Raw genomic sequence first — 24,857 nt, forward strand, 5'->3', positions numbered from 1 at the left:
AAAATATGGAGAAATTATAGCGCTCAAAATGTGATGCTGCCGAACATAAAAACCCGCCATAAATAGTAAATCAAACCCCACTTTATTATCCCCTTAGTTAGGGAAAAATAATAAAATTAAAAAAATGTATTTATTTCCATTTTCCCATTAGGGTTAGAGTTAGGGCTAGGGTTAGGGCTATAGTTAGGGCTAGGATTAGGGGTGTGTTGGGGTTAGGGTTGAAGTTAGAATTGGGGGGTTTCCACTGTTTAGGCAGATCAGGTGCTCTCCAAACGCAACATGGCGTCTGATCTCAATTCCAGCCAATTCTGCGTTGAAAAAGTCAAACGGCGCTCCTTCCCTTCCAAGCTCTGCCATGCGTCCAAACAGTGGTTTACCCCCACATATGGTGTATCAGCCTACTCAGGACAAATTGCACAACAACTTTTGTGGTTCAATTTCTCCTGTTACCCTTGGGAAAATAAAAAATTGGGGGCAAAAATATCATTTTTGTGGAAAAAATATGATTTGTTTATTTTTATGGCTTTACGTTATAAACTTCTGTGAAGCACTTGGGGGTTCAAAGTGCTCACCACACATCTAGATAAGTTGCTTGGGGGGTCTAGTTTCCGAAATGATGTCACTTGTGCGGGGTTTCAACAGTTTAGGCACATCAGAGGCTCTCCAAACGACACCCGCAGACCATTCCATCAAAGTCTGCATTCCAAAACGTCACTACTTCCATTCCAAACCCCGATGTGTGCCCATACAGTAGTTTTCTCCCACATATGGGGTATCAGCGTACTCAGGACAAATTGGACAACAAGTTTTGGGGTCCAATTTCTCCTGTTACCCTTGGGAAAATAATATAATTGTGGACTAAAAGATCATGTTTGTGGAAAAAATATGTTTTTTTTATTTTCACGACCGGGTGTTATAAACGTCTGTGAAGCACTTGGGAGTTCAAAGTGCTCACCACACATCTAGATAAGTTCCATGGGGTGTCTAGTTTCCAAAATGGGGTCACTTGTTGGGGGTTTCCACAGTTTAGGCACATCAGGGGCTCTCCAAAGGCAACATGACACCCGCAGACCATTCTATCAAAGTCTGCATTCCAAAACGTCACTACTTCCCTTCTGAGCCCCGACGTGTGCCCATACAGTAGTTTTATCCCACATATGGGATATCAGTGGACTCAGGAAAAATTGTACAACAACTTTTGGGGTCCAATTTCTCTTTTTACCCTTGGGAAAATAAAAAAAATTAGAGACTAAAAGATAATGTTTGTGGACAAAATATGATTTTTTTATTTTCACCTCCGAGCGTTATAAACTTCTGTGAAGCCCTTGGGGTTCAAAATGCTCACCACACATCTAGATAAGTTCCTTGGGGGGTCTAGTTTCCAAAATGGTGTCATTTGTGTGGGGTTTCCACTGTTTAGGACCATCAGGGGTTTCCAAACGCGGCATGACGTCCGATCTCAATTCCAGCCAAAAAAGTCAAATGGCGCTGCTTCCCTTCGGAGCTCTGCCATGTGCCCAAATAGTGGTTTACTCCCACATGTGGGGTATCAGCATACTCAGGACAAATTGTACAATAACTTTTGGGGTTCTGTTACCCTTGGGAAAATAAAAATTGGGGGTGAAAAGATCATTTTTTGTAAAAATATAATTTTTTAATTTTACAGCTGTACATTATAAACTTCTGTGAAGCCGCTGGGGGTTCAAAGTTCTCACCACACATCTAGATAAGTTCCTTGGGGGGTCTAGTTTACAAAATGGTGTCATTTGTGGGGGTTTCCACTGTTTTGGCACATCAGGGGCTTTCCAAACACCGCATGACGTCTGATCTCAATTCCAGCCAAAAAAGTCAAATGGCGCTGCTTCCCTTCGGAGCTCTGCCATGCGCCCAAATAGTGGTTTACCCCCACATGTGGGGTATGAGCATACTCAGGACAAATTGCACAATAACTTTTGGGGTCCAATTTCTCCTGTCACCCTTGGGAAAATAAAAAATTGGGGGCAAAAATATTTTTGTGGAAAATAAATATTATTTGTTTATTTTTATGGCTCTACGTTATAAACTTCTGTGAAGCCCTTGGGGGTTCAAAGTTCTCACCACACATCTAAACAAATTCCTTGGGGGGGTCTAGTTTCCACAATGGTGTCATTTGTGGGGGTTTTCCACTGTTTTGGCACATCAGGGGCTCTCCAAACGTGATATGGCGTCCGATCTGAATTCCAGCCAATTTTGCAGTGAAAAAGTCAAACGTCGCTCCTTCCTTTCTGAGCTATGCCATGCGCCGAAACAGTGGTCCCCCCAAATATCAGGTATCAGCTTACTCAGGACAAATTGCACAATAACTTTTGCAGTCCAATTTCTCCTGTTACCCTTGGTAAAATAAAAAAATGGACCTGAAGTAATTTTTTTTGTGAAAAAAGTTAAATGTTCATTTTTTTTTAAAAACATTCAAAAAATTCCTGTGAAGCACCTGAAGGGTTAATAAACTTCTTGAATCTGGATTTGAGCACCCTGAGGGGTGCAGTTTTTAGAATGGTGCCACTTTTGGGAATTTTCTATCATATAGACCCCTCAAAGTGACTTCAAATGTGATGTAGTCCATAAAAATATAATGGTGTTGTAAAAATGAGAAATTGCTGGTGAACTTTTAACCCTTATAACTTCCTAACAAAAAATTTTTGTTTCCCAAATTGTGCTGATGTAAAGTAAACATGTGGGAAATGTTACTTATTAAGTTTTTTGTGTGCTATCTCTGTTATTTAAGGGCATAAAAATTCAAAGTTGGATAATTGTGAAATTTTCAAACTTTTTGCCAAATTTCTGTTTTGTTCACAAATAAACGCAAGTTATATCAATGAAATTTTACGACTAACATGAAGTACAATATGTCACCACAAAACATTGTCAGAATATCCGGGATCCATGGAAGTGTTCCAGAGTTATTACCTAATAAAGGAACTGTAGTCAGAATTGTAAAAATTGGCCCGTTCATTAATGTGCAAGGGGGTTAAAATACACTTCCATATAGTATAATACACTACTCAGTCCTCCATATAGTAAATTACACTACTCCTTGTCCTCCATATATTAAAATACATTGCTCAGTCTGTTAGGCATCGGATTTCTGTTGCTGCACAGCGAGAATCCCGAGCCTTGCTTCCAGCGGTCTCCTATTCCTCTCCAGCCGCAGAGGAGGTTGCTCAACAAACTCGTCGGTCCAGGCGCTCTGCCCAGACCAGCTCTGTGGGTTTGCTTGCTGCTGCCACCTCTGGCATATCTATGGTAATACATGCTGCTCAGCAGCAAGATTCTCCAGGGACTAAGTCCCCATGTCAGGCCACTGAGCATGCCTGTGGAGTGATCTTCCATTGGAGAAGCCAGGAAGGTCCCGGACGCTCGCGGCTATAAAAGGTTCGCATGGCCGCTTGGCCATGCGCTAGGATAAGACTGTATTTACAGACTATGTGGAGTGAGTGATGTATGCACGTATGAAAGTCTCCGGTGAATGACTCATTAAGAAACCCCTACCCTTGGTACGCATGTGTTGTGCAGCCTAGCCTGCTAGCGCCCAGGCTTAGGTGTAGGTAGGACAGAGGTTGAGTCAGGCATCAGCCCTCACCAGGGACTTGGCACGCCTCAGTGCACATGCTCCACTTCATAGCCAGCGTCTATAGTGGCGCTAGCGGCAGCGACGCCGCTCGGTCAGTGGGCCTAGAAGGACTCTAACCCAGTGTCCTTGGGGTAGAGTTCGGTGGCCATACACTGTGCGCTCTTTTGGCCAGGCTCTGTGATCTAAACAGGCTCCGGCATCTATATTCAGCGGTTGTGCATTAACAGAGTTCGCACATGTTCACATTGCGTGACGTAACCCACGTGTGACTGTTTTTATGCCGCTCTATTCTTCCGCCATTACCTAGCAGCAGTGTACCACCTCTGCACGGTGGACCCCGGGCTGTGAACGCACCTACTATTATTTTAGAATTTGGTGCATTCCGCCAGCCTTAACACAGTCCTCCATATAGTATAATACACTCCTCTGTCCTCCATATAGTATAATACACTCCTCATAGTCCTCCATATATTAACATACACTGTTCATTCCTCCATATAGTATAATACAATCCTCAGTCCTCCATATAGTATAAAACACTCCTCAGTCCTCCATATAGTATAATACACTCATCAGTCCTCCATATAGTATAATACACTGCTCAGTCCTCCATATAGTATAATACACTCCTCATAGTCCTCAATATAGTATAATACAATCCTCATAGTCCTCCATATAGTATAATGCACCACCATAGTCATCAATGTAGTGCAAATCACTTCCCATAGTATAATGCACCCCATAGTTATTCATATAGTATAATGTATTCCCCATAGTCCTCGACACAGTATATTACAGCCCATATAGTATAATGCTACCACCCCACAGAGTATAATGCAGTCACCCCACAGAATATAATGTAGCCCCCTGAGTATATTTCAGCCCGCCATACAATATAATATAACCTCCATAGAATATAATGCAACCCCCTTATATAGTATAATTCAGCCACTCCATAGAATATATGGTAGCCCCCTCATAGAGTATAATGCAGCCCCCCTTAGACTATAATGCAGCCCCTCCATAAAATACAATGTAGCTCTCCTCATATAGTATAATGCAGCCCCCCATAGAATATAATGCAGCCCCCTTGGGAATGGCCCCACAGTCCAGTAATCATTGATTTATTAAACAAACAAACACAATCCTCACTTCTCCTCATGCCCAACGCTGCTCCCAGCTTGGCTCCGGTCTCAGCAGCTGCACAGCCAGGCACACAGCAGGTACGTGATGAAGTGACGTCATCACACACCCGCAGTGTCAGAGGCAGAGGTGAATGATAGGAGAGGGAGCATCATCTGATGCTCTCTCCTCCATCATTGCTTTGAACTCACTCCTGGTGCCCGCGCACACCACAGAGCGTCCTGTGCAGGATCCTGATGAGTGACATCAGGCATCATTCATTTTTTTATATCACTTTTTTTTTCATTTCTTTTTTACGTTTATTACATTGGAGGATTGTTTGCCGTGCAGTGTGTGACTAGTGTGGAAATGCAGTAAAAAAAACTCACAAGTGACCAGTCATGTTCATGTAGTGTTGTATATAGGGAAGAAACACTTCTCCTGGGCAGCAACACAGCTACTGTACTGTTTCCTGACAGGCGCTGCTGTGCAACGTCAGGAATCATCAGCGGTCAGGTGTCACATAGGAAGGTCCTGCCGCTGAACAGCAGCTGCCAGCCCAGGATACAGTATAAATGATAATACAGAAGCTGGCTGTAGGAGTGAGGATGGATGGCCATAGCAGAAGATCAGGAGAAGATGCAGAGTGCAGGTCAGGTCAGTATAACAATCTGACGGCTTCTGCGATGACATTACTATAAATAACACAAGGCAGTGCAGCACTGGGGAAGGGCTCGCATTGCAGAACAAATAAGATGCACTTACATCTGTCTCTTCTGCAAAGCGAAGCACTGCCTTGTGCTATTTGGATTGTGTGCTCAATTATAGAACCAGCAGGGGGCCCCTACTGTGTCTGGGGGCCCCAGGCAGCTACCTGGTCTGCCTCCCCATAGCACCGGCCCGGTGTATTCAGGCTGTCTAGCAGCCACAGATCATGCAGATATGGTGACAGATACTAAATCTCCGAGCACATCCAAATACTTGGAGATCACCTGAGCATGCTCGGGAAATCTTGAGTAACGAGTATACTCGCTCATCACTAGTCAGCATGTGTCCTTGGACCATTGAGTAGACAGAGACTTCTGCCTCTAATACAGTTAACCTTACAGGTGTAAATAACTTTGGAAGATTAGGCACCAATACTATGAGCTGATATTTGTATTTAACAAAGCACAGTTAACGCCTCACACTTCAATAATCAGGACCTCTTCAGGCTGGGGCATACGCATAATGTTCATATATTGCACAAGAACAAAAGAAATGGAGCACTCACCCGGTCCTTTATGTTCAATTTCTTTAATCGATCTTAAACTGGTGTCCACACATTCAATAATGTGCAATGTGCAGTGTGCAGGTGGCATGGGAGTAAGCAGGTGAACAGGCCTGACGGAATACCGCCGTTTGGCGTTGTTCATGCACTTCTACAGGTCCATTAGCCAGGGTGTTACAACACTTCCTTTTAACAAGGATTGGAGAGTGGTCAAACATATAGCAGTGAAAATAAAACGTGAAACAATTACATACATACAGTAGTTGCGGGTAATATATTGGTTTATAACCATACCGATATATCCAGTTTATCATTTAAACCGAGTGGACCATGAGCATCCGTATCCAAAATCCATTTACCTTCTCTTCTTAATAGTAATCTATTAAGATCACCACCCTGTCTGGGTTATTCAATATGTTCAATTCCTGCGAACCTTAAGGCTATGTGCACACGTCTGGAATTCCCACGGATTTTATGCATTTTTGCCGAAAACGCATAAAATAAGCAACCCATTGAATTCAATGGCATTCCGCACATGCTGTGTTAATGCTGCCTATTTTTCCACAGCAAAATTGCATTGCGGAAAAATACGCAGCATGCTCATTCTTTGTGCGGAATCGCGGGAATTCTGCACACATAGGAATGCATTGTTCCTCTTACTTTCCGCATGTGGCTATGCCCACCATGCGCAAAGTAAGCGGAAAATGTGCGGATGGTACCCAGGGTCTGGAGGAGAGGAGATTCTACTCCAGGCCCTGGGTATCATATCCCTGTTAAAAAAAGGCCTCACAGGCCTCAGCGATGCTCCAGCAAACTCACGTTCCCAGCGATGCCTTGCAACAATGACCGTTGATGACGTAGCGGTCTCGCGAGACCGCTACGGTATCGTGAGACTGCTACGTCATCAAAGGTCATTGTCGCAAGTCATCGCTGGGAACTGGACTTGCCGGGAGCATCGCGAGGATCGGGAACGCTGCGTGGGACGCCAGAAGGTGAGAAAAACACGATTTTTTATTTTTTTTTATTTTTTACTTTATATCTTTTTACTACTGATGCTGCATAGGCAGCCTCAATAGTAAAAAGTTGATCACACTCGTCGAACACTGTTTGACAAGTGTGACCAACCTGTCAATCAGTTTTCCAAGCGATGCTAGAGATCGCTTGGAAAATGCTAGCATTCTGCAAGCTAATTACGCTTTCAAAACGCTATTTTAAACGCGGGAAATTTGCGGGAATTACGCATGAGAAATTCTAGCGTATTTCCCATGGCAGGGAGTTGCGGAATCCCCGCGGTAATTTCCGCGGGAATCCCGGACATGTGCACATAGCCTAAAGGTATGTGCACACATTGCGGATTGCTGTGCCATCTTTTGGCAGAATTCGCAGGTCAAAATCCCTGCATTTTTTATGTGGATATCCTGCTGATTTATTGCAGATTTTATGTGGATTTGGCATGCGTTTTTACACCTGCGGATTCCTATAATAGAATGGGTGTAAAAACGCCGCGGAATCTGCACAAAGAATTGACATGCTGCAGGGAAAAAAGCACTGTGTTTCCACGCAGAGTTTTCCGCAGCATGTGCACAGCGTTTTTTTTCCCCATAGCATAACATTGTACTGTAAATCACTGGCGGATCTGCAGCGGATCCGCAGGGGCAAACCCGCTGCGGATACGCAGCAAATCCGCAACGTGTGCACATACCCTAAAACGTTTGGATCTGCATTATGTGCCTCTCATACATGTTTTATTAATCTTAACAATCCTTTACCTGTTATTACTGAATGGAAATGTGCTCTAAATATTATGTGCATAGACCTGATTGTTTTCCTGATGTAATAAAAGTGACAAAGACAGAAAATTACATGAATAACTTGTTTCGTACGACATGTAGTTCATGCCTGAACAGAATTTAGATTTTTTTTCCCCACTATGTGTAAGCGGCAGAAAGAACAATCCCCACAACGAAAATTTCCTTTTGGATTTTTTTCATTCAACCACGTTATTATTAGTTTCAACAAATCTTTTATGAACCAGAATATCATTTAAATTGAGGCTGCTTTTTTTGTAGCTAAATAGTGGTTTATTTTTTGCTACTGCTGTTAACTCTTTGTAACTGCCAGTTTCTTTTAATTGCAGATTTTATCAAGTTCATATTGGGATTATGGTTGAATGAATAGTTGAATTTCTTATTATCTGCTGATTTCCCTGGCATTTTTTATTTTTGGTCTGTATTAACAAATCCTCTTGATTTTTTTCTTTCTCTTTTTCCCTAGCTTCAATAAGTACCGTGTATCTTTGGATAACCTCTTTTTAGTAGATTTTCTGTCAAATCATCTGCTTGCTTTGAAAAGCCTGCTTCACTATTATTAATATTCCTTAGCCTTGGAAGTGGCTATACGGCAGATTTCTTTTGGTGTGTTCAGGGTGAGCTCTATTGTAGTGAAGTAACAGGCAGTTTTTTTTTAAAGGTTTTAGTTATTATTTTAACATTCTCTATGCTGATGTTAACATCTAAAAAATCTAGATGTGAACTTCATATTTATTTTGTTTTCATTATTGAGATATTCCACAAATTTATTAAAGTCATTCTCAATTTTATTATTATTATTTATTTATATAGCACCATTAATTCCATGATGCTGTACATGAGAAGGGGGGTTACATACAAAGTTATAGATATCTTATGTTCCTGCCCATACTAAAAATACGTCGTCCACATACAGCCGGTAGAGGTATTTTAAGTATGGGTTTTTGGAACTATAGATAAACTCCCTTTCAAATCTCCCAAAAACAAATTCACAAAAGTGCATGCGACAGGCATCCCCATCTCTGTTCCGGTAACTTGTGTGCACCAGCTGTTGCCAAAAGAAAAAAGCATTGTGTGTTGAAATGAAATCCAAACTCCCTATAATAAATTCAATTTGATCTTCAGTCTCTGCAATTCTTCTGAATACGTTTTTTCAGCATTTAGTCCCATAGCTTGTGGGATACGGGTGTATAAATTTTCTACATCAATTGATGCCAACTTAAAGTCTTCTTGCCAATCTCTAGCAAGGTTTTCAAAAAGTCTCCAGTGTCCTTTATACTGTATATGATAGCATAATTTTTAATACAGGTTTTAGGCGCCAATTTATAATGATCCTATCCCCGGAACTATGGTGCGACCTGGGGGATGTTGTAGACTTTTATGGACTTTTGGGATATTGTACCAGTGCATTTTAAGAGGAAAATCAGGAAAAAGTTTTTCAGCTTTTTTTTTTAGGAACACGTCCTTTTTCAACTTGTGTACCTAAAAAAGATCTCAACTGCTCTTTAAATTTATTTGTGGGATCACCACTTAATTTCTTATAGGTATTACTGTCTGATAACTGTTTCTTTTTATATTGTTCTATTGCTATCTATTGGTATCAGTACCACATTATTGCCTTTTTTGGCTTTTCGTATAAACAATATCATCCCATTTTTTTTATTTCTGCCAAAGCATGCTGTTCCTCAATTGTCAAATTATCAACAGAGTTTGTATGTAATATTGCTTGAATGTCTGTCACCACGCTGTCATAAAATAAGTCTATCATGTTCCCTGGGCTTGGGGGGGGACAAATGAGGACTTAATTCCTCCAACATATGATGTTGATGGATCCAAATTCACCGTGTTCTCCATCATTGATGCGTCTGAATTGAGACAATAGATCTATATCTTCAGGTGTTACTGTGTCTTCGATTGGGGAAGCAAAAAAAAACCTAACAAATGAATTTTTTTATTATCTTTAGAGTCTGTGACTTCTTGTGATGTATTCTTATTGGCAAACGTTTTGTGTAGATGGATCTTACGCAAATTTTTAAATAAATCAATTTTAAATTCTGTCATATATTGAACATTTCAGGAAGACAATAATTTAAACCCTTACTCGAAAGCTCAGATGATTATTATTCAATTGGTGATTAGATAGATTCATCACTTCATTTTTAGTCATATTAGTGGTCATTCTCTCCAAGCTAGGCTAGTTTCACACTAGCGTATTTTACATGCAGCACACGGCGCCGTTAAGCCCCGCCCCCTGCCCGCCCCGTCCAGTCATCTCCTCCTACTATCGCACACGGCCGCATGCGATCTGCGCACCCTATCTTTAGCATAGGGTGCAGAGACCGTGCGCTGGTCGTGCGCTAGTAGGATTTTTGCGTGCGCCGCGCACTTTTGAAGGTGCACCGAGCGCGCCAAAATGCAACATGCTGCGTTCGGTGCACCTTCAAAAGTGAGCAGCGCATGCACAAATCCTACTAGCGCATGGCCAGCGCACGGCCAGCGCACGGTCTGCGCACCCTATGCTAAAGATAGGGTGCGCAGATCGCATGCGGCCGTGTGCGATAGTAGGAGATGACCGGACGGGGAGGGCAGGGGGCGGGGCTTAGCGGCGCTGTGCGCTGCATGTAAAAAACACTAGTGTGAAACTAGCTTTACATGTTTCCTCTTTTTTCTGCTGATGCCGCTGCCATGACTCTCCCCCTCTTCTTGTTCTTTTCCTAAAGGGAATTTTTCTTTTTTTCATTTATATTCACGTGCATTTGTTGATCTTTGTCCTCATAACTACTAGAGTTGTCTAATTTATTAAAAAATGTCTTTTTCTGTGCAATTGTTAATCTCCCAGTTCAATTTTGGCTTTTGACACTTCTTCATTGACTATGCACAACTCTTTTTCATTTCTTGCTACCACTAGCTGGAGTAGTTTTTGTGAGCACTCCAGGTTTGCTTTCTCCCATTCAATTTGGAAACATGGACCATATTTAAATTGAGAGTTTTCCTTAGGCTATGTGCACACGGTGCGTATTCTGCTTTAGAATTTTCCACACAGAATTCATTAAATCTGCAGGTCAAATGACCTGCATTTTTCCTGCGGATTTAGTGCATTTTTTGTGCGGTTTTACTGCATGTTTTGTGCGGTTTTCCCCTGCGGTTTTCCACCTGCGGATTTCTAGAATGGAGCAAGTGGAAAACTGCTGCAAAACCGCACAAAAGAAGTGACATGCTGCTTTTTTCATTCCGCACCAAATCTGCACGGAAAAAAACGCAGCATGTGCACTGCGGATTTTGTTTTACATAGACTTTAATGCTACTGTACATCACATGCAGTTCTGCTGCGAATCCGAAGGGCCAAATATGCTGCGTATCTGCAGCAGAATCCGCACCGTGTGCACATAGCACATGTTGCGATTCCACATAGGATATCTCAGTGAATTAACAATCCAGAACAGTTTAATTTATTTTTCTGATATTGAAGATATTTTTTGCTCACAGCAAGTGAGCATAGCAAGTGAGCATTTCTGCTACAGGCAATCTGATCATCGCCTGTGTGTAGCAGAGAGGATCAAAGTACTGCAGCTTCTAGTCTCCCATAGAGACTATTGAAGAATGCAAAAAATAATGAAATAATTAAAAAATATTTAAAAAATTTAAAAATATAAAAAAGCTCAAATTACCCCCTTTGCCTGATTCAAGATAAAACAATAAAAAAATCAAATATATAAATATTTGGTATCGCCGGGTTTAGAATTGTCTGATATATCAATATAAAAAAAGAATTAACCTGATCACTAAACGAAAAATTCAAATCTCCCCATTTAGTTTTTTTGGTTGCCGCTACAATAAAATGCAATAACGGGAGATAAAAACATTGTATCTACACCAACATTGTATCAATAAAAATATCAGCTCGGCGTGCAAAAAATAAGCCCTTTCCCAGCTCCTGATCAAGAGAAATGGAGATGCTATGGGTCTCAGAAAATGGCGCCATTTTTTTTAAACATATTTTGGATTTTACTTTCCACCACTTAAATAAAAACAGAACCTAGACATGTTTGGTGTGAACTCATAATGACCTGGAGAATCATAATGGCAGGTTAGTTTTAGCATTTATTGAACAAAAATGGAACTGCACATTTTTTTTTTTGCAATTTCACCACACCTGGAATTTTTTTTTCCCGTTTTCTAGTACATGATATGTTAAAACCAATGGTGTTGTTCAAAAGTACATCTTGTCGTGTAAATAACAAGCCCTCACATGGCCATATTAACAGAAAAATAAAAAAAGTTATAGCTCTGGGAAGACGGGGAGCAAAAAGCGAAAACGCAAAAACGGAAAATGGCCCCCGGGGTTAAGGGGTTAATACTGTGGTTCTGTGAGACAACTTTGGTTTTCTATTTTCAACTTGAAAAGCCTGATATTATCTAACTTTTTCCACAGGTTTTATTACCTTTGCTAAGTTTATTAGTGGTAAAGGTGCCATGAAAGTAGCAGATCTAAGCAGGTTTTTACATGTCCTTACATTCCTTTTTCATTTAACTCCAAAAACATAGACCTTCATCGCCAGTTTATCATCTATCCACAGTATGCTACTCACTTTTCATTTCTGTGTACAGAAATATAGTCACTAGAGATGAGCGACTTTGCCTTTTTTAGGGTCGAGTCGGGTTTCATGAAACGAGACTTTCTCAAAAGTCAAGTCGAACGAAATCGGCCGACTATCGGGAAAAGTCGAAGGTCCGACTGAAACACGAAACCCAATGCAAGTCAATGGGGAAGCAAAGTCGGCAGGGAGTGGAGGACAGGAAACACACCTACATGCCGGACCGCTTTTTTAAAGTGTGCAAAATCTCTCTCTCTCACTCTCTCTCCCTGGACACTGCGCATGTCATCTCGTTGACCACAGTGTACATCCTTGCTCAGTGGCTGAAAAAAGTCACGTGCAAGCATTCTGGGAAATCCGACTTTGGCGCTCGTTTTGCCGACCGCATGGCCGACTTCACGCTGTGGTCGGGTTTCGGTCGGCGAAACCCGACTTTGCCATAAGTCAGCGACTTATGAATCTGGCCGACCTGTTTCTTTCAACTCTAATAGTCACCCATTCTATAATAGCTATTGTTATTGATGCAAAGCAGAATATGAAAATCTACATGACGCACTCTTTCAGCCTTCTCCAAAGCATCCTTCTTGATGGGGATTAATCATGGCTTGGCCCCAAATTAAGTAACACTACACTGTGAACACTTATTAGGCAGTTTGTATTTTTTATTATTAATTTTGTTAATAAACTACAGTGCTGTTGGTTAATCCAAAACGTTAATAGACCCGAAACCTGAATATTTAATATGGTAAAAGTGAGATTTTGTCTTTCTTAGGAGAACATTTATGTTATTATGTTATAATTGGGCAATTATTGGTGTGCAGAATTATTTTGCAGCTAAATGAAAATCGTAAATTTTCCCATCTCAATTGTTTATTTGAATCTGTTCCAGGAAGAATGATCAAACAACTCTAAAATATCCATGACCAATATTTCTCCCTTTATTTTCTACGAAAGCCTGTTTTTACCTTCCTAACTAGGTCAAATGTTCTAATCTTGTCCAGTGTCACTTTATGAGGTAATAACTCTGGAACACTTCAACATATGCCAGGGATTCTGAGATTATTTTTTTTCGTTACACATAGTACTTTATAACAGTGGTAAAATTAGATTGATACTTTTTTGCTTTTGTTTGTTGAAATATTGAAAATTGTGCAATTTTCAAACTTTTAATTTTTATGCCCTTAAACCAGATTTATAGCACAAAATAAATAATAACATTTACCACATGTCTACATTACATTAGCAACATTTTTTAAACTTTTTTTCTTAGGAAGTTAGAAGGGTTAAAAGTTTTTTCGGCAATTTCTCATTTTTCCAACAAAATTTACAAAACCATTTTTCTTAGGCACTATATCACGCTTAAAGTGATATCTAAAAGTGACATCATTTTAAAAGCTGCACCCCTAAAAAGTGCTCAAAACCGCATTGAAGAAGTGTATTAACCCTTTAGGTGCTTCACAAGAATTAACCCCTTTCTAACATCTGACGTACTATCCCATCCACGGTACCCAGGCTCGTAAGACCGGGGGCGGGATAGTACGTCAGCGTGATCAGCAGCGCTCACGGGGGGGAGCACCGCTGATCGCGGCCGGGTGTCAGCTGATTATCACAGCTGACACCCGGCACTATGTGTCAGGGGCGTTCACGGACCGCCCCGGCACGTTAACCCATGGCACACTGCGATCAAACATGATTGCAGTGTACCTGGGGCACAGGGAAGAATCGCGCAGGGAGGGGGCTCCCTGCGTACTTCCCCAAGACCCTCGGAGCAGCGCGATGTGCTTGCGCTGCTCCGAAGGTCTCCTCCCTTAAGACCCCCGGATCCAATATGGCTGCGGGGGCCTTCGGAGTCCTGTAGGGAGGCGGCTTCCTCAGTGCCTGCTGAAAGCAGGTGCTGAGAAAGCCTGCTCCAGTGCCTGTCAGATCGCTGATCTGACAGTGCACTGCAAAGTGTCAGATCAGTGATCTGACACTTTATTATATTGTCCCACACTGGGACCATATAATAAGGTAAAAAAAAAAGTGTGAAAATAATTTTTAAAAAATCCCTAAATAAATAATAATAAAACAAATATTCCCTAATAAATTCTTTTTTGTAAATAATAAAAAAACAATAAAAGTACACATATTTAGTATCGCCGCATCCGTAGCGACCTGCCCTATAAAACTGTCCCACTAGTCAGCGCCTTTACTGAACCCCTTAAAAAAATAAAAAACAAAGTAAAAAACAAATGCTTTATCATCATACCGCCGAACAAAAAGTGCAATAACGAGCAATCAAAAAGACGGATATAAATAAACATGGTACCGCTGAAAACGTCATCTTGTCCCGCAAAAAACGAGCTGCCAGTCAGCATCATCAGCAAAAAAATCAAAAAGTTATAACTCGCAGAATAAAGCGATGCAAAGATAGTTATTTTTTATATAAAATTGTTTTTATTGTATAAAAGTGCCAAAACATAAAAAATGAGGTATCGCTGTAATTGTACTGACCTGAAGAATAAAACCGCTTTATCAATTTTACCACACACGGAATGGTGTCTACGCACCCCCCAAAAGAAATTCATGAAATGCTGGTTTTTGCTCATTCTGCATCCCAAAAATCAGAATAAAAAGCGATCAAAAATGTCACGTGCCCGAAAATAGTACCAATGAAAACGTCAACTCCTCCCGCAAAAAATAAGACCTCACATGACTCTGTAGGTCAAAATACAGAAAAATTATAGCTCTAAAATGTGGTGATGCAAAAACTATTTTTACAATAGGATGCGTCTTTTAGCATGTGACATCTGCCAAACATAAAAACCCGCTATAAATAGTAAATGAAACCCCCCTTTATCACCCCCTTAGATACGGAAAAATAATGAAATTAGTGCGGTACCTTCCTCTATTTACCCATTTAACCCTTTCTTGGCAGAAAAAGCATAGCTTCTGTCTAGGCACCAGCAGCTCTTTCTTTCTATTGGCAGCGCCAGTGTATATCTGTATATTTGAAATTAAAAGAATGTACTTATTTCCATTTTCCCATTAGGTGTGTGGTTATAGGCACCTTTCTCCTGCCGCTTGCCATTAGGACCCGTTGAAGCGCAGGAGCGTGAAACGGCCGTTGTCCGCACTCTCTGCATTGCTCCCGAGCCCATGCATTTTTATCCATGAAATAAAGACTTCTACTTTTGGTAACGGTGCGTGCCATCCTTTTTTCTTTCATTGTGCTAATAAATAAAAAACAATGTGATTCTTTAATGAATTCAGTGCAACTTTAGATTTTGTTTTTAAGAATCGTAAATTCATGCTCCCATCAATACTGTTAAACTATAATTAAAGTCAGCTGTTGTCTAGGAATTGGAACTTTCCTTGAATTTTACAAAAAAATCCTACTCCTTGGAATATAAATGTTTCCAATTCATTCTGGACAAATTCAACAAAATGACAGCCAGCTACAGCCAATATTTTGCTGAATTGTAGAAGGTCAGGCAAAATGGCTAAAAACACAAAATACTCACCTGAAAGCCCATATGTCCCGTCAGCCCGCTGTCTGGTTCTCCACACATCTTCAGCCCAGGCCATGTTTTCTGGCTTGTCTAGGCCTCTAACAACAATGTGCACCTTTGCCATTGGCAAGTGTCACTCAAGTGACAAAGTGCCGGCACGCCACATAGTGACGTCAGAGGCCTAGTCGAGCTGGAAGTCACAGTGTAGATTAAAGAAGACAATAAGGATACGCTAGACCACAAAAGGGGAGAATTGGTGCAGATGGCTAGATCCCGGGCTGTGGGGATAGTTCTTAAATCCATACGTTTATTATGCTCTGGCGTCTGGAGACAATAATAATAGTAATAACTTGGCAGGAGATCAAAATTTCACTTTAAAATCTGTGCAACACATTGTGCCCTTGTGCTTCGATTCTTTGCCCATTCCATATTTGTACACCTAGCATTATTACTGTTTTGCAATAACATTGATGTAAGTGAAACATATATGAATAAATATAATTTCATGTTTGACCAGTTAAGTGCTTTATTTAAGCAAAGGATAGAGATGTGAAATTAAACATGATATCCAATAAACCAAATAGCAGTTCTCACAGTAATAAATGTCCATACAAGTTTCCCCTAGGGGTAATCCATATACCGTGTGTATTTATACTAAAAAGTTCAGATTTTATTACATATATGAACCATGTAGCTTGTCATATAATTATATCATCTTCTATGTTGATAATGTGATGTTTTTCATAGGCCAATACCTGGATGTCCATTATTCGTATTATTGTCCATTTGAAAAAAGTAAAATGTGGCATTGAGCAGACCAAATTATTTTACCTTATTTACTTTTATTGTAGTGTCCAGTACATTTCTGTGGTGCAGATGGAGTGACGTATATTGCTTGTGTCTTGCTCAATTCCTTTACTTTTCAGACTAAGGTATTTAAGTTCCTAGTCCTATAAATGTCCCAAGGCTTTAGACGATGCTTTGAAATAATTCTATAAAAAGTATCGCCAGTTATTCTGCAGAATAAAGTTACCCAAGTAAGGTTTCAGATTTCGTACTAGGTATGTACTTTCGGAGTGAAAGACTTTCAAATATACTTTTATCATCTTAAAAAGTACTTCTGTAGGTTCTGCCAATTTGAAGTTGTTGAAACGTTCATTGTAGATCTCTAAGACAGAGAGGTGGGCACTGGGCACGCAAATGGTCAGTATTCATCCAGAAAGCATTCATTGCCCACGTGTTCAGCTGACTCGAGTTCTACGCTGGAGAGAAAACGCCTCATACACTTCTTGCAGTTGTAATCCAGAGTAGTAGTATACACAGTTTTTGTGTGCTTTGGATACACAATTGTGGTGCTCATGAATCTCTGAGGCTTGTTCTTTGGTTCAAAGTGAACTTCAGCTCTGTAGTTGCGCCATGTACAGTTAGGAATGCAGATCACAGTCTGACTACATGAAGAGATTCCCAGTCCTACCGGCATGTATATATTGTCAATGAAATGCCTATCAGAGTCATATTTAACGGAGGACGTATACCTGAAAAGAGAGAAAGCTGAACGTTAGTACTATACGACTAAATACAGACAGATTCATAGAAAGCAGGGGGCGTAATTAACACATATGCTGGATCAGCTGTAATATTTATATATTTTACTTCATATTTGACCATTCTCTATTAATCACATCGTGAAACAGTAGCTAGCTTTAGAGACAAACATACACCTTATTGACCTAACTGAAACCTATATAATTATAATGTTTCATTTGTCCTCTGGTGTTGGTTCTGGGCAGTTGAATACTTGCTGTTGAGTTCCCCCATATAGTACAACAGATCACTGGAGTTCTGATCAGTGTAACACAGACCTGGGCAAAGTGCGGCCCGCGGGACCGAGACAGCTGTGGGGCTGGAAATCAGATATCCATTTGGCCGCTTGCTGTTTCCATGTGCGCCGCGGCTCTGTGCGGCGCTGCTGACTCCTTTGGTGGAGGAGGGGCCTCCGGCCACTTCCTCCACCAATCAGCATGTGAAACAGCTGACGCGATGAAATTACATCATCGCATCAGCTGTTTACTCTGGAGAGTCTGCGCGCCAGAGGCAGAGAGAGAAGCACAGCACCAGGGAACGGGACGAGGTGAGTATGTTGTGTTTTTTTTTCCTTATGTGTATGGGCTATTTAGGTGGGCATGGAGAGGCTATGGGGGTGACAACATGGTGCTGCACACATGAGGTGACAACATGGTGCTGCACACATGGGGTGACAACATGGTGCTGCACACATGGGGTGATAACATAGTGCTGCACGCATGGTGTGACAACATGGTGCTGCATATGGGGGGGTGACATGGTGTAAGACATGGGGGGTGACATGGTGCTGCACATGGGGGGTGACATGGTGCTGCACATGGGGGTGACATAGTGCATGACTTGGAGGGTGACATGGTGCTGCCCATGGAGGGTGACAGTGCCGCCCATGGGGGGTGACATGGTGCTGCACATGGGGGGTGACATGGTGCTGCATATGGGGGTGACATGCTGCAGATGGTGTTGCATATGGTGATGGTGCAGGACATGGGGGGTGACATGGTGCAGGACTTGGGGGTAACATAGTGCAGGACATCGGGGTGACATGGTGCTGCACATGGGGGGTGACATGGTGCTGCACATGAGGGGGTGACATGGTGCTGCACATGGGGGGTGACATGGTGCTTCACATGGGGGGTGACATGGTGCTGCATATGGGGGCGACATGCTGGACATGGGGAGGCTATGGGGCAACATGCAGTGTATATAGTGAGGCTGTGTGGGACTCATGCAGTGCATATAGAGAGGCTGTGTGGGGCTCATGCAGTATATAGGGAGGCTATGTGGGGCTCAAGCCGCATTTGGGGGAGGCTGTGTGAGGCTCATGCAGTGTATATAGGGAGGCTGTGTGGGGCTTATGCAGTATATAGGGAGGCTGTGTGGGGCTCATGCCTATATGGGGAGGCTGTGTGGGGCTCATGCCGCATATGGAGGAGGCTGTGTGGGGTTCATGCCGTATATAAGGGGCTGTTGGGAGGCTCATACGATAAGATATACAGAAGGGGCTGTGCTTGGGTTCAAATGATATATAGGGGATGTCAGCATACTTAATTATGCGCAATATACAATTTTGATACAATTAATATTAATAAAATTATCAATAATATAATAATTATAAAATATTGATATTAATATTGAGCAGAATTAATTTTGGCCTATTGGTTCGGCCCTCCACAACAGTCACAGACAGTCTTTTGTGTAGCCCCTCGGGAAAATTAATTGCCCACCCCTGGTGTAACACCATCTAATCAGTTTATCATCGAGGTACTCTTCCAATAGGGAGGGATTGTCCAAAGCATCCAATATTCCACATCTATATTAAAGAGGCACTCCAAACTAAATTTTTCAGCTAACTCTTTTTAAATATGCATGTGATGTAGTGTAGGTTCTCTAATACTTACTGATTGCCATCTTCCTCTGTGTCTGCATCGCTCATATCTCTTTCTGAGTCACGTGACTTTAATGAAACCAGCCAAATTACACATGGGTTTATGTGTGGACCAGGAGCCACTTTCGCAATGCACAGTGGCATGTAAAAGTTTGGGCACCCTAGTCAAAATTACTGTTATTGTGAACAGTTAAGCAAGTTAAAGATTAAATGATCTTTAAATGGCCTAAAGTTAAAGATGACACATTTCCTTTGTATTTTTGGCAGAGAATAAATATATATTTTCATCTTCCACATTATAAAAATTACAAAACAGAAAACGAGCTGATGCAAAACCTTTGGTACCCTGCATGGTTAGTACCTAGCAGCACCCCCTTTTGAAAATATCACAGCTTGTAAACACTTTTTGTTGCCAGCCAGGAGTCTTTCAATTTTTGTTTGAGGGATTTTCATCAATTCTTCCTTAGAAAATTCTTCCCATTCTGTGAGATTCCTGGTTCGTCTTGCATGCACTGCTAATTTGAGATCTAGCCATGGATTTTCAATGGTGATAAAATCAGTGGACTGTGAGGGCCATTGTAATACCTTCCGCTTGCCCCTTTTGAGGTAGCCTATTGTGGACTTTAACGTGTGTTTAGGATCATTATCCATTTGTAGAAGCCATCCTCTTTTCAACTTCAGCTTTCTAACAGACAGTGCTATATCTTCATGAAGAATTTGTTGAAATTTAATTGAATCCATTCGTCCCTCTACCCGTTAAATGTTTTCCCTATATCATTCGCTGCAACACAACCCCAAAGCATGATTGATCCACCCCATGCTTAATGGTTTCCAAGATGTTCTTTTCCTAAAATTATGCGCCTTGTTTTCTCCACATATACTGTACCTTTGATCCTTGTGGCCAAAGAGTTTTATTTTAAGCTCATCAGTCCATAGTACTTGATTCCAAAATGCATCAGGCTTGTTTAGATGTTATTTTGCATACTTCTTAAGCTGAATTTTAGGGTGACGACTAAGGAGAGGTTTTCTTATGATGACTCTTCCATGAAAGCCATATTTATGCAGGTGTCTCCGAACAGTAGAACAATGTACACAACTCCAGAGTCCACTAAATCTTTCTGACGGCCTTTTGTAGTCAATCAGGTGTTCTGATTTGGCTTCCTAGCAATCCTACAAGCAGCTCTCACAGAAATTTTGCTTGGTCTTCCAGACCTCATCTTGACCTCCACTGTTCCTGTTAAATGCCATTTCTTAATTACATTTCAAACTAAGAAAAGAGCAACTTGAAAACGCTTTGCTATCTTATAGTCTTCATCTGTTTTGTGAGCGTCCACCATTTTCATCTTCAGAGTGGTAGGCAGCTGCTCAGAAGAATCCATGGCTGCTGTTTTTAAGGAACAAAGTTAGAGGAGACTAGGTTTTTACAAAGCAGGGAAATTTGTGTCACGTGGCCTTTCCTAACGGTGATAGTGAAAAAGCAATAACCCTAACAGGCTAATTAAGTTGGTCAAAGTTATCTGAGGACACAGATCTCCAAGGGTATCAAAATGTTTGCATGGGCCCATTTCTATTTTTGTAATTTTTAAAATGTAAAAAATGACAATATTGCCTAAAACACAAAGGAAATGTGTCATCTTTAACTTTAGGCCTATGGAGCTTCGTCCTGGGGCTCAAAAGGCTTACATTGGTGAAATAGTATTGCCCAACTTGACAATATTTGTGCAAGCTGGCAAAGGACAGAAGCACGCACATGACCCCGAAGAGAACAATACTGGGAACTACTATATCACATACATATTTAGAAAGGATTAGCTGATAACATTTGTGCTGGGAGAGATTCTTTAAGTTATCAGCATTATCTGTAAACATTGATAGCTTCCATAGGTTTGGTCCTTGACATTAGCACTCATAGTCCAAAGTTACACAATGTTTTATGACCCATTAGATATAATATGTAACAAAATATGTATTTCTTAGCTGTCTGGCAACTGGAATGATATAGTAATTTTAGTACTGTTTTGTTAACAGTACTAAAATTACTATATCGTTCCAGTTGCCAGACAGCTAAGAAATACATATTTTGTTACATATTATATCTAATGGGTCATAAAACATTGTGTAACTTTGGACTATGAGTGCTAATGTCAAGGACCAAACCTATGGGAGCTATCAATGTTTACAGATAATGCTGATAACATTTGTGCTGGGAGAGATTCTTTAAGTTATCAGCTAATCCTTTCTAAAAAAAAAAAAAAAAGCAGGCCATACTTGTGAAGTTTCTTGCAATTAAATTAACAAGTAACAGAAAACTAAGAGTAAAGGTACTGTCACACTAAGAGATATCGCTAGCAATATCGCTATAACTTGTGACGTTATAGCGATATTGCTAGCGATATCGCTGTGTTTGATACTTACCTACGACCGGCTCCCCCGCTGGTTATCGCTGATCGCGCGAGAACGTTCAGGACTGTTTCTCGTCGTCAGCTTCCTGTGGCGCTTCCGGCTGTGACGACGAGCGACGCGTGGAGCCGGGCGGGAGGACTCAGGATCGCCTGGTGTGACAGGTAAGTAGCGGCCCCCGTCCCCAGCGATGTCGCTGGTGAGATCTGCCTGTGTGGCAGCTCCCTAGCGACCACTTAGCGATGTACCAGCGATCCTGACAGCGTCATATCGCTGGTCGGGATCGCTGGTACATCGCTAAGTGTGACAGTACCCTAAAGCACTCGGTAGGCAAAAGGTATGTGCAGTTGTTCTAGCTACATATAGAAATTCTCCAGTCTATACTAATATGTATGTATGAAATAGACATGTGTCGAGTTCAGACCTGGCAAAGTGCGGCCTGAGTGCAATATCCACCCCTTTGTTCCTATCTGACCAGCGGCCACCCCCTTGTCCAGCATATCGTGTACACTGATACCTACATCAGATACTGGTGAATTCTACAGTAGAGGCGAGAGGTATTGGCTTCCTCTTCCCCCATTCAACCTATTTGTCTGCGACTAATTCTAGTGAAGATGATGCTACTAAATTATAACCGCTGTGCGGTGCCTGAGTCTACAAGGTGCACAGACCAATGCAGTGAGTGCATCAGGGGAATATGGCTAGGTGAGTAGTTCTTTTTTTTTTAATTATTAGTAAATAGTTAGGGGAAACTGTGGGAGCCTCATACGATGTATAGGCAGCTTTGTGTACATTATACTATGGGTGGGACTGTGTATTCCCTTATACTGTATTTGGTGGGGGGCCTGTGGGGCCCATTATACTGCTTGTGAGTGGACTGTGAGATCCATTAGTCTGCAGAGGCATCATACTCCTTTGAAATAGATTGTGTGTGAGGGCCATGATACTGTGTGCGTGGAGGGGGACTGTGGGGTCCATTAAAGTGTGTGTGTGTGTGTGTGTGTGTGTGTGTGAGAGTCAGGGCTATGATATGGTGTGTGGTGGCTATCATACTGTGTGGGAAATTTTGCTCACGATACAAGAGCTGAATAATGGGAGCAGTATGATTTATTGCGTTTAATAAACACGCATTAAATTATATGGTTTTATTAGTTGCTAAAGGTAAGAATACATGGTAAAATAAGCAGTCCATCATAATGGGTCGCCCTCGCTCGCCCAGGGCAGCGGGTTACTCGGTACTGGGCCGGTGTCAGGAGGGGAAAGCTTCACGGCAGCTGTGAGCCGGTCCGTGGCCCTGGGTGCCCAATATCAATGGCGGTGACATTAATGGTGTTAAAGTTTATATGAATAGTTTGTGACACCACCCGTGGTGTTTGGCAAGGGAGATGGTAAGCCAATGCTGCATACAGATCTGCTGGGATTGATGGTGTGGTGCAGCAGAGATGGTATAGCTCCCCACAGGTGGAGCTGTAGTCCCAGGGCAGTGTAGGTGCAATGGATAAGGAGAGGCACAGAATGGTATGGATGCTGGTACCCAGGTGTAGTGGTGCGGGAATAACTGGAGGACACCAGAGTATGCGGTTCCAAAGCTTTACTCACTGTTTACAGTTCACACAACTGCCTGCCTCTGTACTGTGTTCTCCAGGTCAGGGCTCCAGCCAACCTCCAGGCAGGATAGGATTCTCCCTTCCATACTCCGCCAACATGTACCTTACTACACGACTCCTCCAATGCGCCTTTAGGTGCGAAGCACTCCAGCACTTAGTTACCCTAGAATGCCTCTCTCTAGGTGTTCCTAGTCTTTACTTGTATGACAGACACCTGTAGCCTGCTTCGGGGACTCCACTCTGCGTACCGGCTCTCTATTCAGTTGCTGTTGTGTCCCAAGTCTATGATGGGAGCAAGGCGTTAGTGGCTCACTACTCCTCCGGTGTCTGTTGCCGGACATAAAGATCCAATCAACCTCGGGGACCGGGCCCCGGCCTTTGCGCTCTCTGGACTGGAAGGGTTCTCTATCTTTCTTCAACCAGCTTCCCACCATCCTTCTATTCTCCTTCGTTCCGATCTCTTCTATCTCTCTTATGGAAGGTTAGGTTATCAATCTTATCAGTCTCTTTCTTTGTCTCTCTCGTGCCAGCAGCCCAGATCACTGGGACCTGCTGCAGCACGTCCCTCAGACATCCATCTTCTCTCTTCTCTCTCCTCTAACCAACTAACCTCTAACTCTCACTCTTCTCACCCTTTTGTATCATCTCACTCCACCCGCCTCCCAGCACATCTCGTGTTCCGAAGCAGGGTTCCACGAGGGGTGCTCTGCTAACCCCCAGCCTGAAGCTGTTAGGTGGCCCCACTGAACTATCCTGTGTGTGGAATGCAGGTATGGAGTGTGGTCAGGAGTTCCCACCCTACCTGGATGGTGGGGCACTACACCTTAGGAGAAGGTGCAGTACCTCTGTGGTGACCGAAGCCTCAGGGGCGCCACAATAACATATATTAGCAACACACTTTGATTCTGCTCAATATTAAATGGGTGTCCTCAAGTTTAAAAGTTAACCTTTGGATAGGGGATAACATTCCGATCGATGGAGTTCATGCACACTACTGCTTGTCATGCCCGCCATGTCTGTTATGCCTGTCATGCTCGCCATGTCTGTTATGCCACATGACCCCTGGAGCAGTGTGCATGCACACTGAACTATCATGCCCACCATGTCTGGTATGCCGCATGACTCCTAGGGCAGTGTGCACGTGCACTGAATTCTCATGCCCGTTATGTCTCATGCTGCAAGATCAATTGAAGCAGTGTGCACACGCACCTCGTGACTGTTGTGCTGCAAGATGCCTGGAGCAGTGTGCATGCGCGCCTCATCTCATGGCTGCCTGCTATTGCCAGTGCGCATGTGTATTTTACCTCATGGCTATACGCCGTTGCTGTGTGACCAGCCGTCTCTGCTCTGCATGCAGCAATCCTCTCTGTGTTCCTGGAGCCCCTGATCATGTGACCTTTCCTATGTTCCAGCACTGTCTGATCCAGCTATTCTCTCTGTGATCCTGGAGCCCCTGATCATGTGACCTTTCCTATGTTCCAGCAC

At 42.2% G+C, this 24,857-nt stretch overlaps 1 protein-coding gene across 1 annotated transcript in view; it reads right to left on the reverse strand.

Moving 5' to 3' along the window:
- Nucleotides 1–16,397: 16,397 nt before the first annotated feature.
- Nucleotides 16,398–24,857, reverse strand: part of RFLNB (refilin B) — a 29,540-nt gene continuing 21,080 nt past the window's right edge. The window contains exon 3 of the mRNA XM_073574511.1: nucleotides 16,398–17,431. Within this exon, the coding sequence (XP_073430612.1) occupies nucleotides 17,101–17,431 (331 nt within the window). The 3' untranslated portion in view covers nucleotides 16,398–17,100. The remainder of the gene's footprint in view (nucleotides 17,432–24,857) is intronic.

The sequence above is a fragment of the Dendrobates tinctorius genome, unplaced genomic scaffold (assembly GCF_039654945.1).
Source record: "Dendrobates tinctorius isolate UK_male_01 unplaced genomic scaffold, ASM3965494v1 ptg000007l, whole genome shotgun sequence".
NCBI lineage: Eukaryota > Metazoa > Chordata > Amphibia > Anura > Dendrobatidae > Dendrobates > Dendrobates tinctorius.